This window comes from Phlebotomus argentipes, unplaced genomic scaffold (genome assembly GCF_947086385.1).
Source record: "Phlebotomus argentipes unplaced genomic scaffold, Phlebotomus argentipes genome assembly contig_2, whole genome shotgun sequence".
NCBI lineage: Eukaryota > Metazoa > Arthropoda > Insecta > Diptera > Psychodidae > Phlebotomus > Phlebotomus argentipes.
In genome coordinates, this window is record NW_026776162.1 from 42,750 (window position 1) to 62,245 (window position 19,496).

At 40.0% G+C, this 19,496-nt stretch overlaps 2 protein-coding genes across 2 annotated transcripts in view; one reads left to right on the top strand and one right to left on the bottom strand.

Moving 5' to 3' along the window:
* LOC132264720 (nuclear pore complex protein Nup88) overlaps positions 1-19,496 on the bottom strand; it is a 55,044-nt gene that overhangs the window by 21,933 nt on the left and 13,615 nt on the right. Inside the window, exon 2 of the mRNA XM_059765011.1 lies at positions 7,777-7,949. Coding sequence (XP_059620994.1) covers positions 7,777-7,949 — 173 coding nt within the window. The remainder of the gene's footprint in view (positions 1-7,776; positions 7,950-19,496) is intronic.
* LOC132264721 (uncharacterized) lies at positions 219-1,970 on the top strand. Its single transcript, XM_059765012.1, has 3 exons — positions 219-590; positions 662-1,139; positions 1,201-1,970. The coding sequence occupies exons 1-3, from the start codon at positions 256-258 to the stop codon at positions 1,612-1,614; spliced, it is 1,227 nt and encodes a 408-aa protein (XP_059620995.1). The 5' UTR covers positions 219-255; the 3' UTR covers positions 1,615-1,970.

A 19,496-nucleotide genomic window follows, 5' to 3' on the forward strand; every position in this document is an offset into this window, starting at 1 on the left:
TTGCATGTTTAGAAAAATCACTACCGGTCACAAAACAGACAAAGAGTCACGGAATTTGATAAGACAGAGTGGAAGTAATTTGTTTGAAAACAGAAATTCTCAGACACAAACAATGTGAAGTTGGAGAAAAAACTGGATTTCCGAAGGTTCTTCTCCAACTTCCTCCAGACAGTATAAAAGCAAGTCGCTATCACTTGCGATTCATCAGTTATTGCCCACCTTGAGCGAGTCGCGAGTGAAATTGAGAGTGTTATAATGAAAGTGCCGCAGTGCTTGAATACTGATTTCTTCAAGACAGTCGTTCGCAATGGATTTCACTTGACGGACTTCCAAATTGCTGATGCCAAAATTGAAATTGGCACTTCAGCCGGCGACAATTACTGCAGTACAATCTATCGAGTGTTCCTGAGCATCATTGATAGTCAGGCAAATCACCAAAAGGTTCAGTTTCTCATCAAACATCTGCTCAGTTCAGACACTGGTGAATCCCTGATGAAGTTCATGCACACATTTGGGAAGGAAGTCGATATGATTAAGAATATTATGCCGAGGTTGACGAAAATCACAGGTGGAACACAATTTGTCGCAAGGTAAGTGAGGAAGAAAGCAATTAATATTCAACAAATTATGCACAAGTGACTTCTCACTTGACAATTTGCAGATTTTATCACTCCTATTCAGAGCCACAATCGAATATGATTATCGTGCAAGATCTGAAAGAATTGCAATATCGAATGGCTGATAGGAAAGAAGCACTCGATTACGATCACTGCTGCGTTGCACTCACGAAATTGGGTCAAATGCACGCCGCCTCGATGATCTTGACTCAAGATAATCCGTCTCTCATGGACAACTACAAATTTGGCATTCTCCACGGATCGGAAAACAATCCGGGTCTCATTCAGCAAATCCTCGGCGCAAACTATCCAGCATTGTGCAAAGTGTCGAAAAACTGGGTGGGTTTTGAGGACATTTCCCAGAAACTCAACGACATGCAGGACAAATTCTGGCGAATTGTCTATGAATGTCAGCTGGGAAAGAATGACAAATACAAAGTTCTCAATCATGGTGATTTTTGGATCAATAATTTCCTCTTTAAGTACAACGAAGAGACTGGAAAACCCATCGATACACTATTTGTAAGGTTTTTTGAACTCCACAAGCAACTAATTGATCAATCTAATGCGATATTAATTACAGGTTGACCTTCAGCTTTCATACTACGCCTCACCAGCCAATGATTTGCAGTACTTCCTCAACACCAGTCCACAAATACAAATCCGCCGACATCAGCGAGAAGATCTGCTTCGCGTGTATTACAAGTCATTCCGCCAGACACTCAGAGAGTTGAATCACAAAATCATTCCCACATTTGACGATCTTCTGGCAGAAGTGCGACAATGGGAAATGTTTGGCTTCATGTCGGCCGTTTTCGTCCTTCCACTCGTCCTCATGGAGAAGCAATCGACACAAGGGAGTGGAATTGATGGCCTAGTGGATCCAGAAGCGGTCCAAGAAATGACCCAAATCATGTTCTCCGGGAAACGCTTCACCGAAGCAATGCAGGAAATTCTGCGACGATGTGATGAAATGAAACTCTTTGATTCACTTTGATTGACATGCAGAGTGAATGAGGAAGGTCAGATAATAGAACAGTTCCAGAGAATGGATTTAGAACCTTGCTTTAATCGTAAAAAAACAAACAAACCAGACAGAAATAAATCAAAATAAAATTTACGACTTGGTTTGCTGAGATGTCCAAATGAATATCTCATTGATATGTTTTATAAATAAACCACTACAACTCTACAAACAACACAAACACGCCGTGCAATCAGCTCAATCAGCTGTTGAAGTTGACGAAAAGTAACAATTAATTATTTAAATGTTTCAATTCAATATCTTTCATCTTTAGTCATTCCTATTTAATTATTCTATTAGCAAAGTAAATAAATTAACATGTATTTGAAGGTATTTAATTGATCTTGGCGATATTCATCACACAGACAAAGAGAAACCAACGAAAATTGACGAAAAATGATGCCCGAAAAATTAGCGCCGCGTATAAAAGTGTGGAAGCGAGTTTTTTCCACTGTCAATCACGCTCAGATTTTTAGCAAGTTCACATCTCAGACATAAGTTTATATCATGATCGTTCCGGAGTGTATTAATAGATCATTCTTTGAGCAAGTTCTCAAAAGTGGCCTCAAATTGCAACACTTTCAACTGCTAAACTTTGACATTCAATTGGGTTCCTCACCGGGCGATAATTGGTGCAGTACGATTTATCGCGTTGTGATTAATTATCAAGATAAAGATGGAGGAGAGAAGAAAGTTCAGTGTATTGTGAAATATATCTTGAACAGTGACATGGGAAAGCAATTGATGGCGAGATCTCAGGTTTATGAGAAGGAAATAAATATGCTTGAGAACATTTTGCCAGCGCTAAGCAAACTTGCAGGAGGAGTAATTTTTGGACCACGGTAAAAAGTCAAAAATCAATCCAATTATCATCAATTTCTCACTCTCAAAACATCAAATCTGAATTCCTCAGATTCTACTACACAGTTCACGATGACCAGGCAAAGATAATTGTTATGGAAGATCTCGGAGAAATGGGTCTGAAGATGGCAAACAGACAAGAACTCCTTGACTTCAACCACTGCGAATTGGTGCTCAAGAAGCTCGCCAAATTGCACGCAGCTTCCATGATTTTTGCCGATGAAGATCCCACTTTGATGAACCCCTTCAACTTTGGCGTCTTGGATGGATCAGTGGAAGATCCGGGCTTAGTTCAATCGTGTCTCAGTGGAAACTTCCCAATGTTCTGTGACATTGTGAAAACTTGGCCCGGATATGAAGACATCGCCAAGAAGATGGACAAGTTGAAGCCCAATATTTGGGAACATTTTTACGACAGCACGAAAACAAAACACGATGGCTATCGAGTGTTGAATCACGGTGACTTTTGGATCAACAACTTCCTCTTCAAATACGACGAACAGACCGGAAAGCCCATCGATATTGTGCTTGTGAGTAGACAAAAAATGGGCGCCATTAAATTGAAATTATGTTTATATCTCGCATTCAATAGGTGGACTTTCAATTCTCGTACTATTCTTCACCAGCGCACGACCTTCAGTATTTTCTCAACACCAGTCCAACATTAGAGGTTCGAGAGAATCAGCGAGAATCGCTTTTGCGTGTTTATTATGACGCCTTTCGACAGACACTTGAAGATGGGAAGCAGAAGAATATTCCCACTTTTGACGATCTACTCGAAGACATGAGAAAACGCGAAATGTACGGATTCTTCTCAGCCTCACACATTTTTCCCGCCGTTGCAATGGAACGCCAATCTGAGCAGGGAACCGGAATTGATGGTTTGATCGACGAAGAATCTGCTAAAGACATGGTCAAAATCATGCTGACAGGAAAGAGATTTACAGAAGCCGCGAGAAGCTTCTTGAAGCACTTCGACACGATGAAAGTTCTTGATTTGTAACCATTTCTATGCACAATTATGTTTTATTCCAAGTAAATTTAAGTGTTCAAACAGAGCGGCAGCTTTTTCACACCTTTTTTTCTCCACATTCCTCAAAGTTCATGCTTTGCGTTGCTGATATTTATCGTTTTTCGGGGTTTAGGCTGCTGTGTTAATTCAAAATAGCCAGAAAAACTTATTTATTACTGACACAAAACACCATTTTGCAGGTGATAATGTTCCCATTAATAGCCCAATTGTGAATTTTATGCTTCAAACCCGCGCCACTTCCGCAATTTTGGGATAAATTGTGAAGGAATTGTAATTAAAATTACTGACTATAAAATATTATCTCAAAGCAATGCTTCTATATGTGTATCGAAGGCCGTCTCTCTCTATCTTCTGGGGTTGTGGGCTGTTTTTTGATAAGTATGCGCAACTTCTTCTTTCCCATCTCGAGCTGAGAGAGTTTATCATAAATATTTATTTTTCACACATATTACAAATGTTGAACGCGCAATTAAGCACAAACGGTGTCCTTTTTAACGGTGAGAAGAGTAAGAAGTTTCTGAATGGGCCTGAAAATCCAGAGGACGCAAAGTGAAGAGATTCTGTGTGCCATTTGCCAAATATCATCGTGAGTGGGTGAATGTAGATTTGTCTTTATGAGTGCTTTTGTTTCTATACACTCTCCATAAATTATTTTGTATTATAATTTAAGATGTTGGATGCTACCTGAAGACAACTGGTGGGGTTGCAAAACTTCTTATAACTAATGGCTTTCACCGCTTTAGCCTTTTACATTCATGCACAACAAATCTCATATTTTCATTTTTGGGAATGGCGGTGGATTTTCCGTTTTTCGTGGGTGGCGAAAGAGGCAAAGGGGTGACGAAAAGTCGCCGTGAAACGTGTAGAAAGACAAGCTTTTGCTGAATTTTAAATTCTTTACACAAGTTTTTGAATTGACATTAGTCACATAAGACCCGATAGTCGTTCATCCCTCGCAAAGGACATGAATTAAGGAGTGTCCACTGGACTTGTCCGTAGTCAATCTGAAGTAAATGATTGGTTTGAAGATATTTCTAATGAACATGAGAATTTAAATACTGTGTAACCATTTGCAAGACAATTTGTTGGATTTGTCTGACAGAAAATGTCTAATTTTCATTAAACAAATGCAAGTAAAAGTCACATTTTTCATCCCAAAATATAAATCACACTTTATAGTATCCAAAAGTTGACATCTTTCAAGAAAACTCCGGTATCTTTGCGTCATAAATGCTATATTACATTTCCTTAAAGACATTCCCAGGACAAGTCATGACATTTTCTAGAGACATGTCATACAATTGTCATAAGTTGCAAAATACAATAATTTTTGGCCTTTTGCGAGACGATTCGATACACGGGCAATTTATCAACCATAGAGAAATGACATAAGACAATCCATATAAACTCACTAAGGACAAATCCCTAGAGATACTGAGACCGGTAAGGAACTAATCGCAGGACTGTCATAAGTCATGAGGAAGCGTGATGTACAGACTGAAGAGAAGGTGTATGTTGATGAGACTTATGAAATAACTATTAGAAAAGGAAGCTTTTTGCGTAATTTCTGTATTATTTTTTCTTCGCAAGCTCAGAGGCTTCAAGAGGGTGGAAAAAAGAGTCCGGCCGAGAGCAGAGAGTGGATAGAGCCATAAAACACAACCGGTGTCACCGCCATCCGGTGTCAGTTCGATTTTGTTGCAAACACACCCCATTATAATGTGTATAATGCGAATGGAATACATAGATGGGGTGGGAATGAGTGAGAGACAGCGCCTAATGACCTCCTATTGAATAATTACAACACCTTAATGCCTCGTGGGCGTCCAATGAGTTTTTAATGTCGCCACACGAGGCGCTCAAGTGTTCGCCTCGTAATATCGAAGACTTTATCATTTGTTTGCAATCAATTACTAAGATTACCGACCAAAACGATGAGAGGAGAATAATTATATTCAGTGAATTTGTACACAATATTGTCATGTAGGAAAATTACACAAAGGGAAAAAAAGAAGAATACACTGGTTCAGTGAAGAATGAACCTTCTTTCTCTTCCACATGAACATCGCGCGAGTACAAGGAAGAACCACCCAAACCCCTTCTTCGTGAACTTCTTGAATGGCGCAGGAAAACTCCATGCAGTGCACCGAAAAACCCCGAGAAAAGGCCATTATAGCAAATACAGAATTCAACCAATCTTGCTTATTTTATTTAATGGCCAAACTTTAGACAATGTATCAAGGAAAATTTTAAAATATATATTCTCATCATATATGCCACAATGAGAAATACACATACACACACACATATAACATTTGGAGAGAAGGAGAGAAACGATGTTTCAACAAACAACAAGTCATTAAAAAGTTGAAAGAGAGACACACTCATAAGAACATTTCGAGATTTTACTCCTCTCCTAGACTCTTCCCTTTTCCCATGCAATTCTTTGTCAATTCATTGTTTGCCATTCTCCACATCTTTTCCCCAATCAAAACTGTCCTCTGCACATTTCCACACTCATCATCATAACCTCGTTTTTCGGCAAAGACCCACAAAATCCACGTCTGCCGTTATAAATCATTTCGCCACATTTAATGGACTTCCAGAAGAGATCAACAACCAAATTGTCCTTATTTGCAAATAGCCTCAAAATACACTTCGAGTCTTCAAGACTTCTTTTCCCTGCATCGCAACAGAGACAGAGAGAGAGAGAGAGAGAAGTTCCTTAATTTGGCATGAGCAATATTCACTTGAATTAATGTTATTGCCATTGTATGTAAATTTGCGAAAAACATTTTATACCTCTTTAATCCTCAACATGATTAGTGAAAATACTTCTGGTGAAAGAGTTGCAAAATATTGTCGTGCTTCTACAGTTGAGAACAAAAAGAAGAGATCAAATGCATGAAAGGTGGGAAATTTGGAGAATGAAGAACTTTATGGGGAAAAAATTCGCTCAACAGAATTGAGGAGATTTGTGGAGGGATTGGAATATTGTAACACGTAATATTAAATATTTATATTCCACATTCTGTTGTTTAATAAGCGTAAGAAAAGCATTGGACATTCTTAAGAGAATCGTAAGACAAGTATTGGACATTCGTAAGAGAATTTGAATTACTGTCAATAGAAAGTCTTTTGACCTCTACAAATGCTGCTAATTATAGACTATAATTAATGTTTTGAACACATTGAGAACTTAGAAGAGCTTTTACGCACTTCTATACATATTTTTCCAATTTTCCAGCATTGAATTCCTTTCTGCAACACAAAGTAAGTAACTTTGCTTTGACTTGTCGCGCAAAAATCTCTGCCTATATCCATCTTGCGAGACAATAATGGACAGGAAGCAAAAGAACAAGTTCACTTTCCCATTCTCAACTAATGGCTGTTGATCTCCCGAAAATCTTACAGTCTATATGCCATTCATTTTAAAGAAGTCCACAGGAGCAGGGACAAAAGAGCACCGAATGATGATGACACTCACAGTGGGTGAGAATCTCTATGCTATACACACGACTTTCAACTTTTGCCGGGCAATTGTAATGCTTGGATTATAATATTGTGTTTTAATGTGCGACAAGCACATTAAGAGCCATTAAAAGAATTGTTAATCTACAAGGATCTTACTCTCCCCAGCATCCCACCAGAGAAAAGCATACAGGGGCAATTTCCACTCTTTCTCCCACTCCATAACTACTCTCAGGCATTAATAATAGGAAAAGTACCCATATATACTCCTCGTAGTTTTGCATGGAGCAAAGTCCAGGGGTATTTTTGGAGCTTTTGCTCACTTATTTCCACATTTTGCCACTTTTTAAATATCCCCCATTCTCACCCTCTCTCTCTCTCTCCCCATTGCGCCGCATGGCTAAATTATGTTAAACTACAATAGTGAGCAAATTCATTTTTGACTTTTATCCTGCGAAAAAAAAGCACACTTGGCTTTAAAAGCTAAGTAGAGAGTCTGGGAAAAAAAGAGTGAAGCAAAAGGGGTGCAAATTCATCTCCACACACTCTGTGTGTGTGTGTTTGTCGCTATAGGTATTGCAATTTTGAGTAAAGAGAACGCGGGGACAATAGAGAAATAATTCTATAAATTACAAAAGTTACTCCTTTGCATTTTCCCTTTACTTATAAATGCCCTCCCTTTCCACACACTCTCTCTCTCTCTCATGTATCCTTGCACATAATTTTGTATTATAGTCAACTCTTTTGCTTTTCAACTTTTCACAACATACCTGCATATAATATTCTCCTTGCCATCGCCGCGATACAGTCCATTTGTGCCCCACCTTCTCGGTAATTCCAGCAGAGCAACACCACGATTTCCGCTCACAGCCACGAAATTCCCGTCCACCGATGGCGCAATCCTGTTCACAGTGAATGGCAAACTTGCTGATGGAATCAATGTCTGCAATGAGACAAGAACGAGGCAAAAAAAAAGTCACATTGCGCGAATGTTGAGAATGAGGAAAAAGTGCTGAGTGAAAAATCAAATCACACACACACACTTTCCTGGAGCTGTGCAAAAATGGAGAAAAATGAATTTAGAAAGAGAAGGTGAGAAAAATTGCCACCATCGCCACACATATATGGATTTCTGCCGAGGCAAACACTATCCAATGTGACTCCTTCGTGCGCAATTTTCCACACAATCTACAGCAGGACAAATGTTATCAATTTTTTTCTGTTATATCAACGTGTCACGTCCACGATATTTCCCATTCTTGACACTCTTTTTTATGTGTGTGTGTGTGTGCAGTGAATGACATTTATTTAAATCTCCCGTGCTTGATTCATCAATTCACATTAAATGTGCGCGGAGTTTTGTATAATGAGAAAAATCTCCTCGATTTGCTCGATATTGTTCAAAAATCACTCGTCGAGAGTATTCACTCGACCTTTGCTGAGAAACATTTCCTCCCTCATTTGCGCCCCCTCCCCTCCCCCGTTCTCCAACCCAGAAGAGAGATGAAAGATCATAAAAATAAGAGAAAAATTCTTACAAAGCACTAAAATTTCTGATTTAATTTTTTCTCCCACCTTCGTCATTCCTTATCATTTGGATATCCTCTAAGACTTGAGCAAAAGAGCAAGCAAAAAAGTATATATCAGTCGTGTGGGGTGGTGAATAAAGTACAGGACACAAAAAATGTTGTATTCGCTGGCAAGAAAAAAAAACACACCTCAAACCACCCTCAAAAAATCCTCACTTTTCCACCTTGGCTTCTCCTGTGCGCGCGTTAATATCATTCTTATCCCACCCCCTCGCACTCTCCACGGACGGATCTACAGCCCCCGGAACGCTGAAGAGCGTGAGGAGAGGAGAAAAAAAAAGATTTTTCATTAAAGGAAAATGCAATCAGAAACTCACCGCATGACAACACGGAGATATATCTTTGGTATTTGTTTTATTTTTCATCCCACGCCCCCTTCAAACAACCCATGAAGAGACTGTCTTGCTGCCCCACCACCGCCGTCTGCCACCCCCCGGACATCCCACCTGGCAGACACTCTTCGTGTACTTTTTTTTTCTGTACAACGCGATACTCTTCATTCATGCATATACATATATATTTCCCTGCTCCGCACCGCTAATATTTGCTTTTATTATAAAACCACGCGATTTTTCTTTATTATGTTTTCTTATCATTACAATCGCAAATAATGAAACGGAAAGGAAATTCCCCGCCACCCACCCCCTGCCCATCCACCCTCGATGGTGCGACGGTACAAAAGCACCATCAAAATACCTATTAACCTGAAATTAAACGTCTGTTTTCATCGCCTCGAGCCACAAACACGCATATCATTCATTTTCTAGTGTCTTCCTGGATCATCTCATCCCATCCGTGTCCCATTCTTCTCAAACGTCCTCCAGCATTGCGCGCGCGATTTTTGTCAGGGCTTCCCATCCGCCCACATTTGAATTTTGCCCGCCACAGCAGCGCGCGTGCAAGAAGCACTCATCTAAGCGAGGATAAAAAATTGATACGACCAAGTCTGTACTTAAAATTAAATTGAATCATAAGACAATATCTCTCTTTCTTGTATGAAATTCTCATTTACTCTCCCACACACACACACACCGCGCGGCCCTTTCGCGCTGCAACCGCACGAAGATGCCCAATATGATAAGACAGCGCTGAGCATCCAGAGAAGCCAGCGATGGAGAGTATAATTTAAATTGAAAAATAGAGATAGGCAAAAGGAGACCCGCACGTAGATGGATATTTTTATTTCGTTCCAATTATTTCTCAGCCCCATTCCCCGAAGACGAGCATCACCTTCTGCCAGTTTGTGATAATATCAATGTCATTTTCCGCTCTCACTCTCTCACTCTTTCTCTCTCTGCTGAAAGAAGATAATGAGAATTTTTTCCCACATTCGCTGAATTTGCTGACATTTCGCCAGTACGAAGAGAGACATAATAATTCAAAGTATAGAGCAATGCCTCATTGCTGATTCCCATCATATTCCTATACTGACAGAATGTATTTTTTTTTATTGTAATAAGCATAATTTTCTTGATAGGAGGAAATTGCTGGAAAATAGAAAATACCCTCCGCGTCACATCTCCTTCAAATCCACTTTGATTTTCCTTATTTGCCACCCACAAAAAATACACGCACACTCCAATTCAACAGCGCAGAGAAAAGAGAGATAAAAACCATGGAATTTCATCGCGGAGCGGATGAAAAATGCCCAGACGGCAAAAAAAAGCTTCTCGACCAAAATTAATAAGTATTATCATTTAAGTTCAATCAAAAGACGCTTTTCCGCGAGAGAGTCAAAAGAAGAAAAGCCAGGCAAAAACAGCTTTGCCACGCCACAATGCGACGGAAGACGCTGAGGGAAATGGAAAAAGCTTAGTGAGAATTACAGAAAAATAAACAAGGACAAGTCGATAGACTTCTTGGGGTGGAGAGAGAGAAATTTCTAGGTCAGCTTTTCTTAACACATGGAAGATCTATTTTCTTCCCCCTCCGGAAAAACCACCACCATCACAATGGCTGGACAGTCAATGGTGTGCTTCTCAAACTATTCCACTCGTCACTCTGATGTCCTTCCGGGAAATTCCCCGTGGACTCCCACGATAAAAAGCAATGGTAATGATAGGGAAAGATGTGCGCCCTTTCCTGGGAATAATTCCAAAAGACAAGAATCACTTCCTCCCACCCCCAGAATTCTGTCTTTTCATGCCATTTTGCCCATTTCAAAATTAGAAACAGCGAGAAAAAAATCTTTAAACACCCTCCATCTCTCATGTCCTTTCTGTTATTATCATTTTTTTTTTCCCCGACACCCACAATCCATGAAGTATTTTTATACATCCCGCGCGCACAAGAGGGATGATGGGTGAAGCTTCTATCACTTCTAATGGCCGCAGGTTATATAGCAATGGCAGGAACTCGTCAAATTGTGAAACTCTTCTCAAATTACATCGTCCATGCCCTCCGCCGCGCCCGCACGCCTTGATGAAGTGGATGGGCTGGGATAAGAAATGGACGGGCAGCGAGAAAAAAATATCTCTCTCTCCCACACTCACGAATATTAACATTCTTGTCGAAGACTATAAGAGCCGGGAATTAAAAATTGGTGATTAATTTTTACGCCGAAAAAATGCAAATGGCTCGAGAAATACGCTTCTTCCGCACCCACGATTATATTTGCGCCATCACTCTGGGGTTGGAGAAAAGGACCAAGAAATATCCCCTTGTTCGTCCTCTGTCGAGATATGGACGTGAGTTGGGGGAATTGCGTAAATCTGTTATACTTTCTCTCTCTCTCTCTCTCAACATCCCTGTGCGATTGTAACTTTCCTTCGCAAAACCCTCACCTCAAAAACATAAAAATCCCTATTCTTTGAGCCTGAAATTTTTTCTCTCCGCATCTCTATCTTAACCCCCTTTTTCACTCAGAATAAATTGTATTATTGAAGCGGGAATTCAATGGACTAAATGATCATCATTAATTTTTCTCGCACTTCGTCTCAAGTTGAGCGAAAGAAACATTCACAGCAACACATTTTGTAGTCAAGAACTTTTGACGCTATGCATTTTGTTTACAGCATAATTTACAGTGACTCCAAATTAAATGGATCCACTTGAGACTGTCAAACATATCGATGTGTCGCGAATCAATAAAACCACGTAAGCAACATTTCAATTAAACATTTAAACTTGTTTTGGGTTCTTAGTAAGTTTTGAATAAATTCGAGGTGTCTTTAGAATAATTGTCCTGTAGATTTTCATTTTTATTTGTCAAATCAAATTATGAAAAAGACACTAATTCAGGGAAATAAACAGAAGAACTTCTTATTCCAGAAAGAGAATTTTGAGCGTTATTGACAGCGAATTTTTCGGATGTTTCAGGCGAATTCCGTGATGTTTGCTTCTAAGATCCACTAAGAATTGTTTCTTAAGACCTCTTCAATCCCTAATAAGACCGTGATTAAAAAATTCGATGAAAAAGGAATTCAACACAGCGACAGAAAGAGTATCGATGCATTGATTGCAAAAGCATCAAAATGAAATGAAGGACACCAAAGAAATCGTTATCAATCAGATGATGAAAATTTTATTGTTGCAATCTAACATTTCGACATTTGTGACGTTTTAAACTTGCCGGCAAATAACCCTGCATCTCTCCCATGTGACTCGTTGAAGCACTTTGCTATGCCTTATGTTCTTCCTCAATGACACAGGAATATTAATCCACCGAGCTCGTAATATCACTCTCACACCCGCCCCTCAAATGCACATATAAATTTCAATGAGTGTGAATTGTGTGGAAAAGTTTAAAAAATTGCCCATCTTAAATTGCATGGAATTATCTTTTCGCCTCCCCGCGCAAAACAGCGCGTCAGTTCATTCCACTTGTGTGACATGCTGATGCAAGCCCAACTTAATCATACTTTAGAACATTGCCCGCACCTTAGGCGAGTATTGATTAAAAAACTTTTTATTATTATTTTATTATTTTCCCTCTATCGCCACCCAACCCCACTCGCACACACACACACACACACACAATCTAATCTCTCCCCGTAGTATTGCTCATTGGGGATGAAAAATGCCGTGAAATCCCCAAGGGAGAAAATATTGAATGGGTGAGAAGAAAATAAAAAAGTTTTCAAATCTTGTTACAGATGAATTGGCTGCTGAACATTCTCATCCGCGTGTGCACGGTCAGACAAAGAGAGAGAGAAGCATTTATTAAATATTCCTATACACTGTGAATAAAGCAACTTGAGCAATTTTCACTCGCAGCCAAAAATCCTACACACACAACATAATTGAGCTCTGCACGATGAATGCGAGCTGGCAAGAGATAAATCGCACCGCACCAGACATAAACTAACATTCCACCAATCGTTAATAATTTACAATAAATCACAGAAAATGGTATCCCAAATTATACCGACGCAGCACAGAAAAAAACACACATTTTTCATGAACTTTTAATTCCCCAGACACACTGGCCAAAGGAGAGAAAATTGGATTTGAAGGTAAACCCATGAGGCGGAGCAGAAACACCCCCTTTCACCCCACTTTCGATATATTTTCTATAATAAGCGAAAGGGCGCGGGTTCTATTGCGGTGTGTAATAAAAAAAAAACCGCGAGAGTGAGTCGAAAACTTAAGAGATCCATATTTTAAGATTATGGCTATAAAAGCTAATTACGCCGATAAATATTCCATTATTGCTTGATCTATTGCCCACCATCACACCGAGTCTTGGGCCCATTTTTTCGCGCTCCTTCCAACACCGCATCTTCAACCATTTGACTTCAATTCCAACGCGCCGTGAATGAAGTTGTTCCAGAAGTTGGAAGTCACGAGCATTGGCTCGATGCTCAAAAAGTCGAAGCGAGCCAAAATAGCTAGAAAAGCAGGTAATTGAGCTCAAACGTGCTAAGATTACTGAGCTAAAGTTTTAGCAGCACTCGAACAAAAAGATCGCAGCGGATGATGGAGGAAACTCAATAGTGTTAAAAATACATCAATGTACAGCACATTTTTAAGCTAATTTTTCATCAATTTTCTTGGTAATCTTTATAATTTTACGAATTGTTCTGCTCTTTTTCCGCTAAATATTGTGCTCAATTTTGAGCTTTTTTCTGATAAAAATTTAGCAACATCACAGGAAATCCAACTTCCAGTTTCCCGTGCCATATAACAATATGTTTGTGGGATTTTAATGGCGCTATTAGATAGATATAGATAGATAGATAGATAGATAGATATTTTAATTCGGCAGTAGGACAAGTTGTCCTCTCGGATACAGATTAATTTATAAAAAGAACAAAGAGGTTCTAAGCGCAATCCAATATGCGAGGAGCTGTGACGGTACTTTGGAGTATCAGCTCCCTCTTCCACTCACGCGGCAACTTATTCCAAAGTACAATTCCCTCAACAAAGAGGGAATTGTGGAGAATGCGACTCCTCGATCTCGGCATACTGAGAGAGGAAGACCTGACAGACGATCCGGCAGCCAAGAGCTCCACAAGGTATCCAGGCCGGCCCATAAAAAGTAGCCGCGAAATGAAATCGACGGCTCTATCTTCAATATAGCTCAAGACTGGCGTGCCCAGTATCGTGCTCTCATAAGGAGATACATGATCATATCTCCGCAAATCATGGACATATCTCAGACAGGAATTAAATGCCTTTTTCAAGCGATCACGGGTCTCCATGCTAGCGCAGAAGAAGAGCTCCGCTCCATAGGTGAAAAAGGGAACTATAAGCGCTCGGACCAACAGGAGTCTGGTGCCACTGGGTGTGAAATATTGGAGGCGTCGCAACGTACGCAATGTAAGAAAGACCTTCCTGCAGATCTCAGAGACATGGTCTGACCAAGTCAGTGAACTATTGAAAATGACGCCCAAATTCTTGACTCGATCAGAGAAAGGAATGACTTCATCCGAGAGATAAAGCGGAGATGGGACAGGACGTCTACTAGGCGCATGAACGATTAGGGCCTGCGACTTTTTGGGATTGAGAGCAAGGCCATTATCAGATGCCCACTGAGTGACCCGGCGAAGATCATCGTTCATTGCCTCAAAAGCATATTCGGGGTGAATTGTAGTGAATTTGAAGTGAATGTGAAGTGAATTGTATATTCATACAATTCACTTGACTGTTGTAATCACGAAGTATATTATTGAAATGGCATGGTTTCACATGATGCGACATCTATGCATTTAAGTGCACATCAATATTTTGACTGATCGCCGCTACGTTCGCTAATACATCAACCGAATGCCTAAAATTTGAGCGAATAAATCAACTATATCAAGCTCAACTTCTGAGACTCAGCATTGGTGTTCGCTGAGGTGTGTGAAAATTCATAGAAAGCTTGACTGTTGTCAGTTAATCGGCCAACAACAACATACAATGCTTATTTACTCAGCTATTCAAAAAAAATAGCAATAAATCGCTAAAGCGAATATTTGCTAGAATTCCGTCAAATTCGATGCCTTGCTATAGAACTTCACCCTGCGAGTGAGGCAAAGAGACAGAGCAATGGAGACCACTACTTTCGCCAAACGATAAACTCTCTTTCTTCGCCACAATTTTCCATTCTCACCCCCGCGCAATTCACCCTCCATTGATAGCTTGTGGCCCCTCAAGTGTGTGGCAGAAAAATATTCGTGTATTCCAAAGATATACTGCAGACGGAATGCTCTATGCCATAAAATCGACAAATTGTAATGGAATTTCTGTATAATTACACCCTGAAAATTTCCCTGATAACATCTCTCTCTCTCTCTCTCACTCCACTTTGCCTGATGGCTTTTTTGTCGGCTCTTCGACTCTGGGCATAAAATTCAAGAGCACACACACACTCACACAGCCCTCGAAACGGCGCGTGCAAAGCGCCAACCCTCCAAAAAAGCCCCACAGGGCGAACATCTTCAGACAATTTTCCAGCCTCATATTGAACAGAGCGCACCAGAACGGCATTTAAACTGTCAACGAAGCGAACTATTTGATAATTTACTGGACGCCTTTTGATACACAAATAATCTTTAATGAAATTCTTGTTGTTCATTAATATCGCATTAAGTACCTCGAAAATATAGGCTGTTTTCCCCAATGCTTTCCCACCCATTCTCAGTGGAGGGAGAATGGGTGTGTAAATTTTCCCTACAAAAGTTTCAACATGAGGAAACTCTCCTGTACATCGCTCGCCCACTTCCAACCCCATCCCCTTCTTGCCATATCTACCCACCATGGCATACAAGGGGCTTCCTTGAGTCTCTCATATGCAATGCTCTGCCGTGGAGATGCTTAAGAAGGGTTGAAATGGAGAAGAGACCATCCTTTGAGGTATTTCACGAGAGTGACTCGAGTGTTTATAAGTAAATGGAAATAGTTTTACTTGTTGTACTGTTTATGATGTAATAAATTTGATAAGTTTCACCCTCTCTCAGCCACCCACAATTGAGGAATTCTGAATCGCTGTACAAGTTGAGCGAATTCCTCTTCCTCACCGACAAAATCCACCCCCCGCCAAGAAAGGTATTACAATGCACAGGACGGACTTATACCTTTCATCGTGTCTCGCCTATTAAGTACACCCGCATTTTTGATTATCCATATCGCTCAAGACACAAAAAATGATGGGAAGAAAAGATGAAAAAATGTTATTTAACTTTGAAGGAATGTTTTAATTGAATTCGAATTCAATTTATTATTTTTGCACCATTTTTACCACCCGGAGGGAATAAATTTCTCAAACTTTCAAACGTTCTTCCGCATCTTCGTCATTTTTTTTTCTTAGCTTCTCCTCCCCGGAAGAAGGAAAGCTCCTTTTGCCATACATTTTGCTCAGGTGAGATGGCAAAAGATCAGCAAAATTTCACCATCTCTCTCTCTCTGCTTCTCATCTTGACAATTCCCCAGCAAATGAGATTATAAGAATATTTTATATTTCTCTTACCTTTCGATTATCGTAACGGATATTTTAATTTAAATGGGAAATGTAGCCAAATATTCTCATTTGGCGCCTTTTTTCCATCGTCCCCTCGCGAAAGGAAGATTTCTCTCTTCCTTTTTTTTTTTACTTCTTCACTCTTCAACCCCAAGATGAAAGGCAAATATGGAAATTGAGGAGATAAAGAAGAAATCTATTAAAAGTCTATTGATATTGCATGAAATTTCTTTTTGCAACTTCACCGAAGAAAAAAAAAAAAGAAAATTTCCCGTGTGCCTTGAGAGAAAATTTCCATAATTGGATTAAGAACATCTGACACTTTTCACGAATTATACATTTTCGAAAATAAATTCCCCCCAATCATTCTATCTTCTTCCCCAAGGAAATTGTAAGGGGTTTTCTCACTCTCATGCAAAGTGTGAAAAAAGTCAACCAATTAAAACATCATTTTCTACAATAAATTATCAATTTTCATCCAACCATTCCATAAAATTTTCACTTGAATTTCATCAGAGGAAAATCCCATTCAATATGAAAGCGAAAAATAGCCAAAGTGAGAGTGAAATAGAAATACTTTTGGACGCCAGCAAAAAAAAAACACACAACCAAGCCAGTCTACATAATCGCGCGGTTTTGCTCCACACACGTTTACAACAATACCAATTGAAACCACTTTTGCACAATTTGCCAAACAACCAACAATCACCTCCAACTCTGGCTCTTTTTTCCCGCGCACACTTCCACCATTAACTTCCCAATGGTTGGAAGTGCTGTGCTGAAATATTTTCCACAAGTTCGAATTTGGGGCTCCGCTGAAAGGGTAACACCACACACCCTGGCGAAGGGATGCTGGTAATCGCCTATATATGGTGGAATTCAACCAATAAATCACCTCCCAAACCCCCGAAAAACCACCCATTCACTTTTCCTTTTTCGACTATTTTCATCGGTTTCAACCGGAGACTTTGCCGTATAATCTCCCTCGCCCCCACAAAATCAACCCCTGCCAGGCACGGAAAACCCCTAATTGAATTTCGATTACTTTCGAAGATGTTTCTAAACGATTTGTGGCGCTTTTCTCCTCTGCTTTTCAACTGTTTTTCACCATGAATGAATTACAATTTAACCATATGGAAAAGACACACGGCAAGAGAAGGAAAATATGTATCTATGTCGCTTTACATTGAGAGCGAATTATGATTCTTTTGCAAATTTTGAGCAATTTCAAACATAGTCGCATTTTTATGCCCCTCCGAAATTTACAACCATAACTTTAATCATCTCCAGCAGCAATTAATTAAGGTCGCCCTGCCCTTGGGTGAAATCAATTGACAATTTTCCACGAGATGACAATTAATGAGGCTGAAAGAGCGAGGAAAAAATAGGTGTATCTCTTAGGGAAATTACCATAACGCCACGGTGGGTTGGCGGTGAGATGAAGTTGATTTTTACCGGGTGGGGTGAAGTAATAGATAGCTCTCGGTGACACCCTTCAAAACAGCCTACACAAGCCAAGTCATACTGATTAATTATCGAGCGACTGGGAAACACGGTGTTTCCCTCATCACTGACGCACAGGAGGTCAAATGACATATTCTCCCACACCATCACCATACTTTTTTTTTCTCTCCTCTCACTCAAGTACAACCTCCATCGTCACTTTGCTCAATGTATTTTGTACTTCATTTATGCCTCTGTCCCTCTCATAAAGTTAAAAGTTGCTGTGTGTGTTGCCGGCTTCGAGGGGGTGCGGGGGCGGAGGGGGGTTTCTCGTCGAGAAAATGTATGAACGCTGCCCTTCGTGTTGATGAACATGTTAATTTGAAGCGCCTCTGCGCTCAGCGCCACCCCCGGAACAAAAAATCAAGGAGCGTCCTCAGAGACATTGACTGCCATTACAACTGGGGCATGTAACTTTCTGTGCCCCCATTCCACCCCCTCGCTGCTCACTTACACGCTGCACTCGGACTGTGACACAGTGTGATTGAATTAAAAAGCATCCGCGCGTCAGAGGTGTAACGACCAGAGAGATTGAGTTGCATGGAATACGAGTGGAGCAATTAATTGCCAAGTTCCTTGCCTTGCGCGACTTTTCTCTCTCTCTCTCTCAATGTGGAGCAGCGCAATAAATCGACCAATAAACTTAATATCAGAGAATTGTGGTGAATGGAGGAGTTAATTCCACCCCTTTTTCACATTGCCATGAATAAATTTTCTTCTCATGTGAAAAAATATTGCGTGACTCTCTAATTTTTATCAAACACCACACATATATATCCATATTATTAATGGAGGTGTAATGAAAATCGAAAATTTTTCATACTTTTCTCTCCAACACCACAAGGGAGGTTGATACATATGTAAAGTACAGTGGAGTCGCGGGGGTGGATCCCAGAGGCTATATTTCTCCTTCACGCTGATCCCAATTTGATGGGTTTGACTCTGACCAAGGGAAGGAAGACATTCTACAAATCTGTACACCACTTCTATCACCGTTGACTGTCTAAGATTAAGTTCTTTATTCGTTTATGCTTGGAGTAGAATGAATAATTAGTCTACACGAATCCTAAAAGCGGTTAGCGCTTTTTTTAATTCGCACTCATCCAAAAATTATCCTCCGAAGCACTTGTCAACGGGCCAGCGTGACCTGTCAAATTTCACGGACTATAGACACGGCTACTAGAGACATCTATCAGTTAAAAGAATGTCGCTTGAATATGAATGAAGTCGAATTATTCGATGTGCAAGAAAAGCCAATTTGAGGGGCAAAATGCACTTTAAGGATGTGGAAATCGCGTCTAAAGATTTCAATCAAGCCGAGAAAAGTCATGTCAATTCGCGAAAAATCACTCATTTATTAAGTTTTCCGATAAAATCGTTAAATGAGTGCTTTTCACTGATTCACTTCTGATTATATTGGTGTGAAAGCAATCGTTATTTCAATTAATTTCACTCTTGCTGATTTGTACACCATTTAAGGCGATAATTTCTCTCCCTTGAACCTTCGCCGTGTGGA

Bases quoted from the DNA above. Each gene is read 5' to 3' on its own strand.
- LOC132264721 (XM_059765012.1), top strand. From the start codon at position 256: ATGAAAGTGCCGCAGTGCTTGAATACTGATTTCTTCAAGACAGTCGTT. The intron at 591-661 runs GTAAGTGAGGAA...GACAATTTGCAG, and splicing joins GGAACACAATTTGTCGCAAG to ATTTTATCACTCCTATTCAG. The intron at 1,140-1,200 runs GTAAGGTTTTTT...TATTAATTACAG, and splicing joins AACCCATCGATACACTATTT to GTTGACCTTCAGCTTTCATA.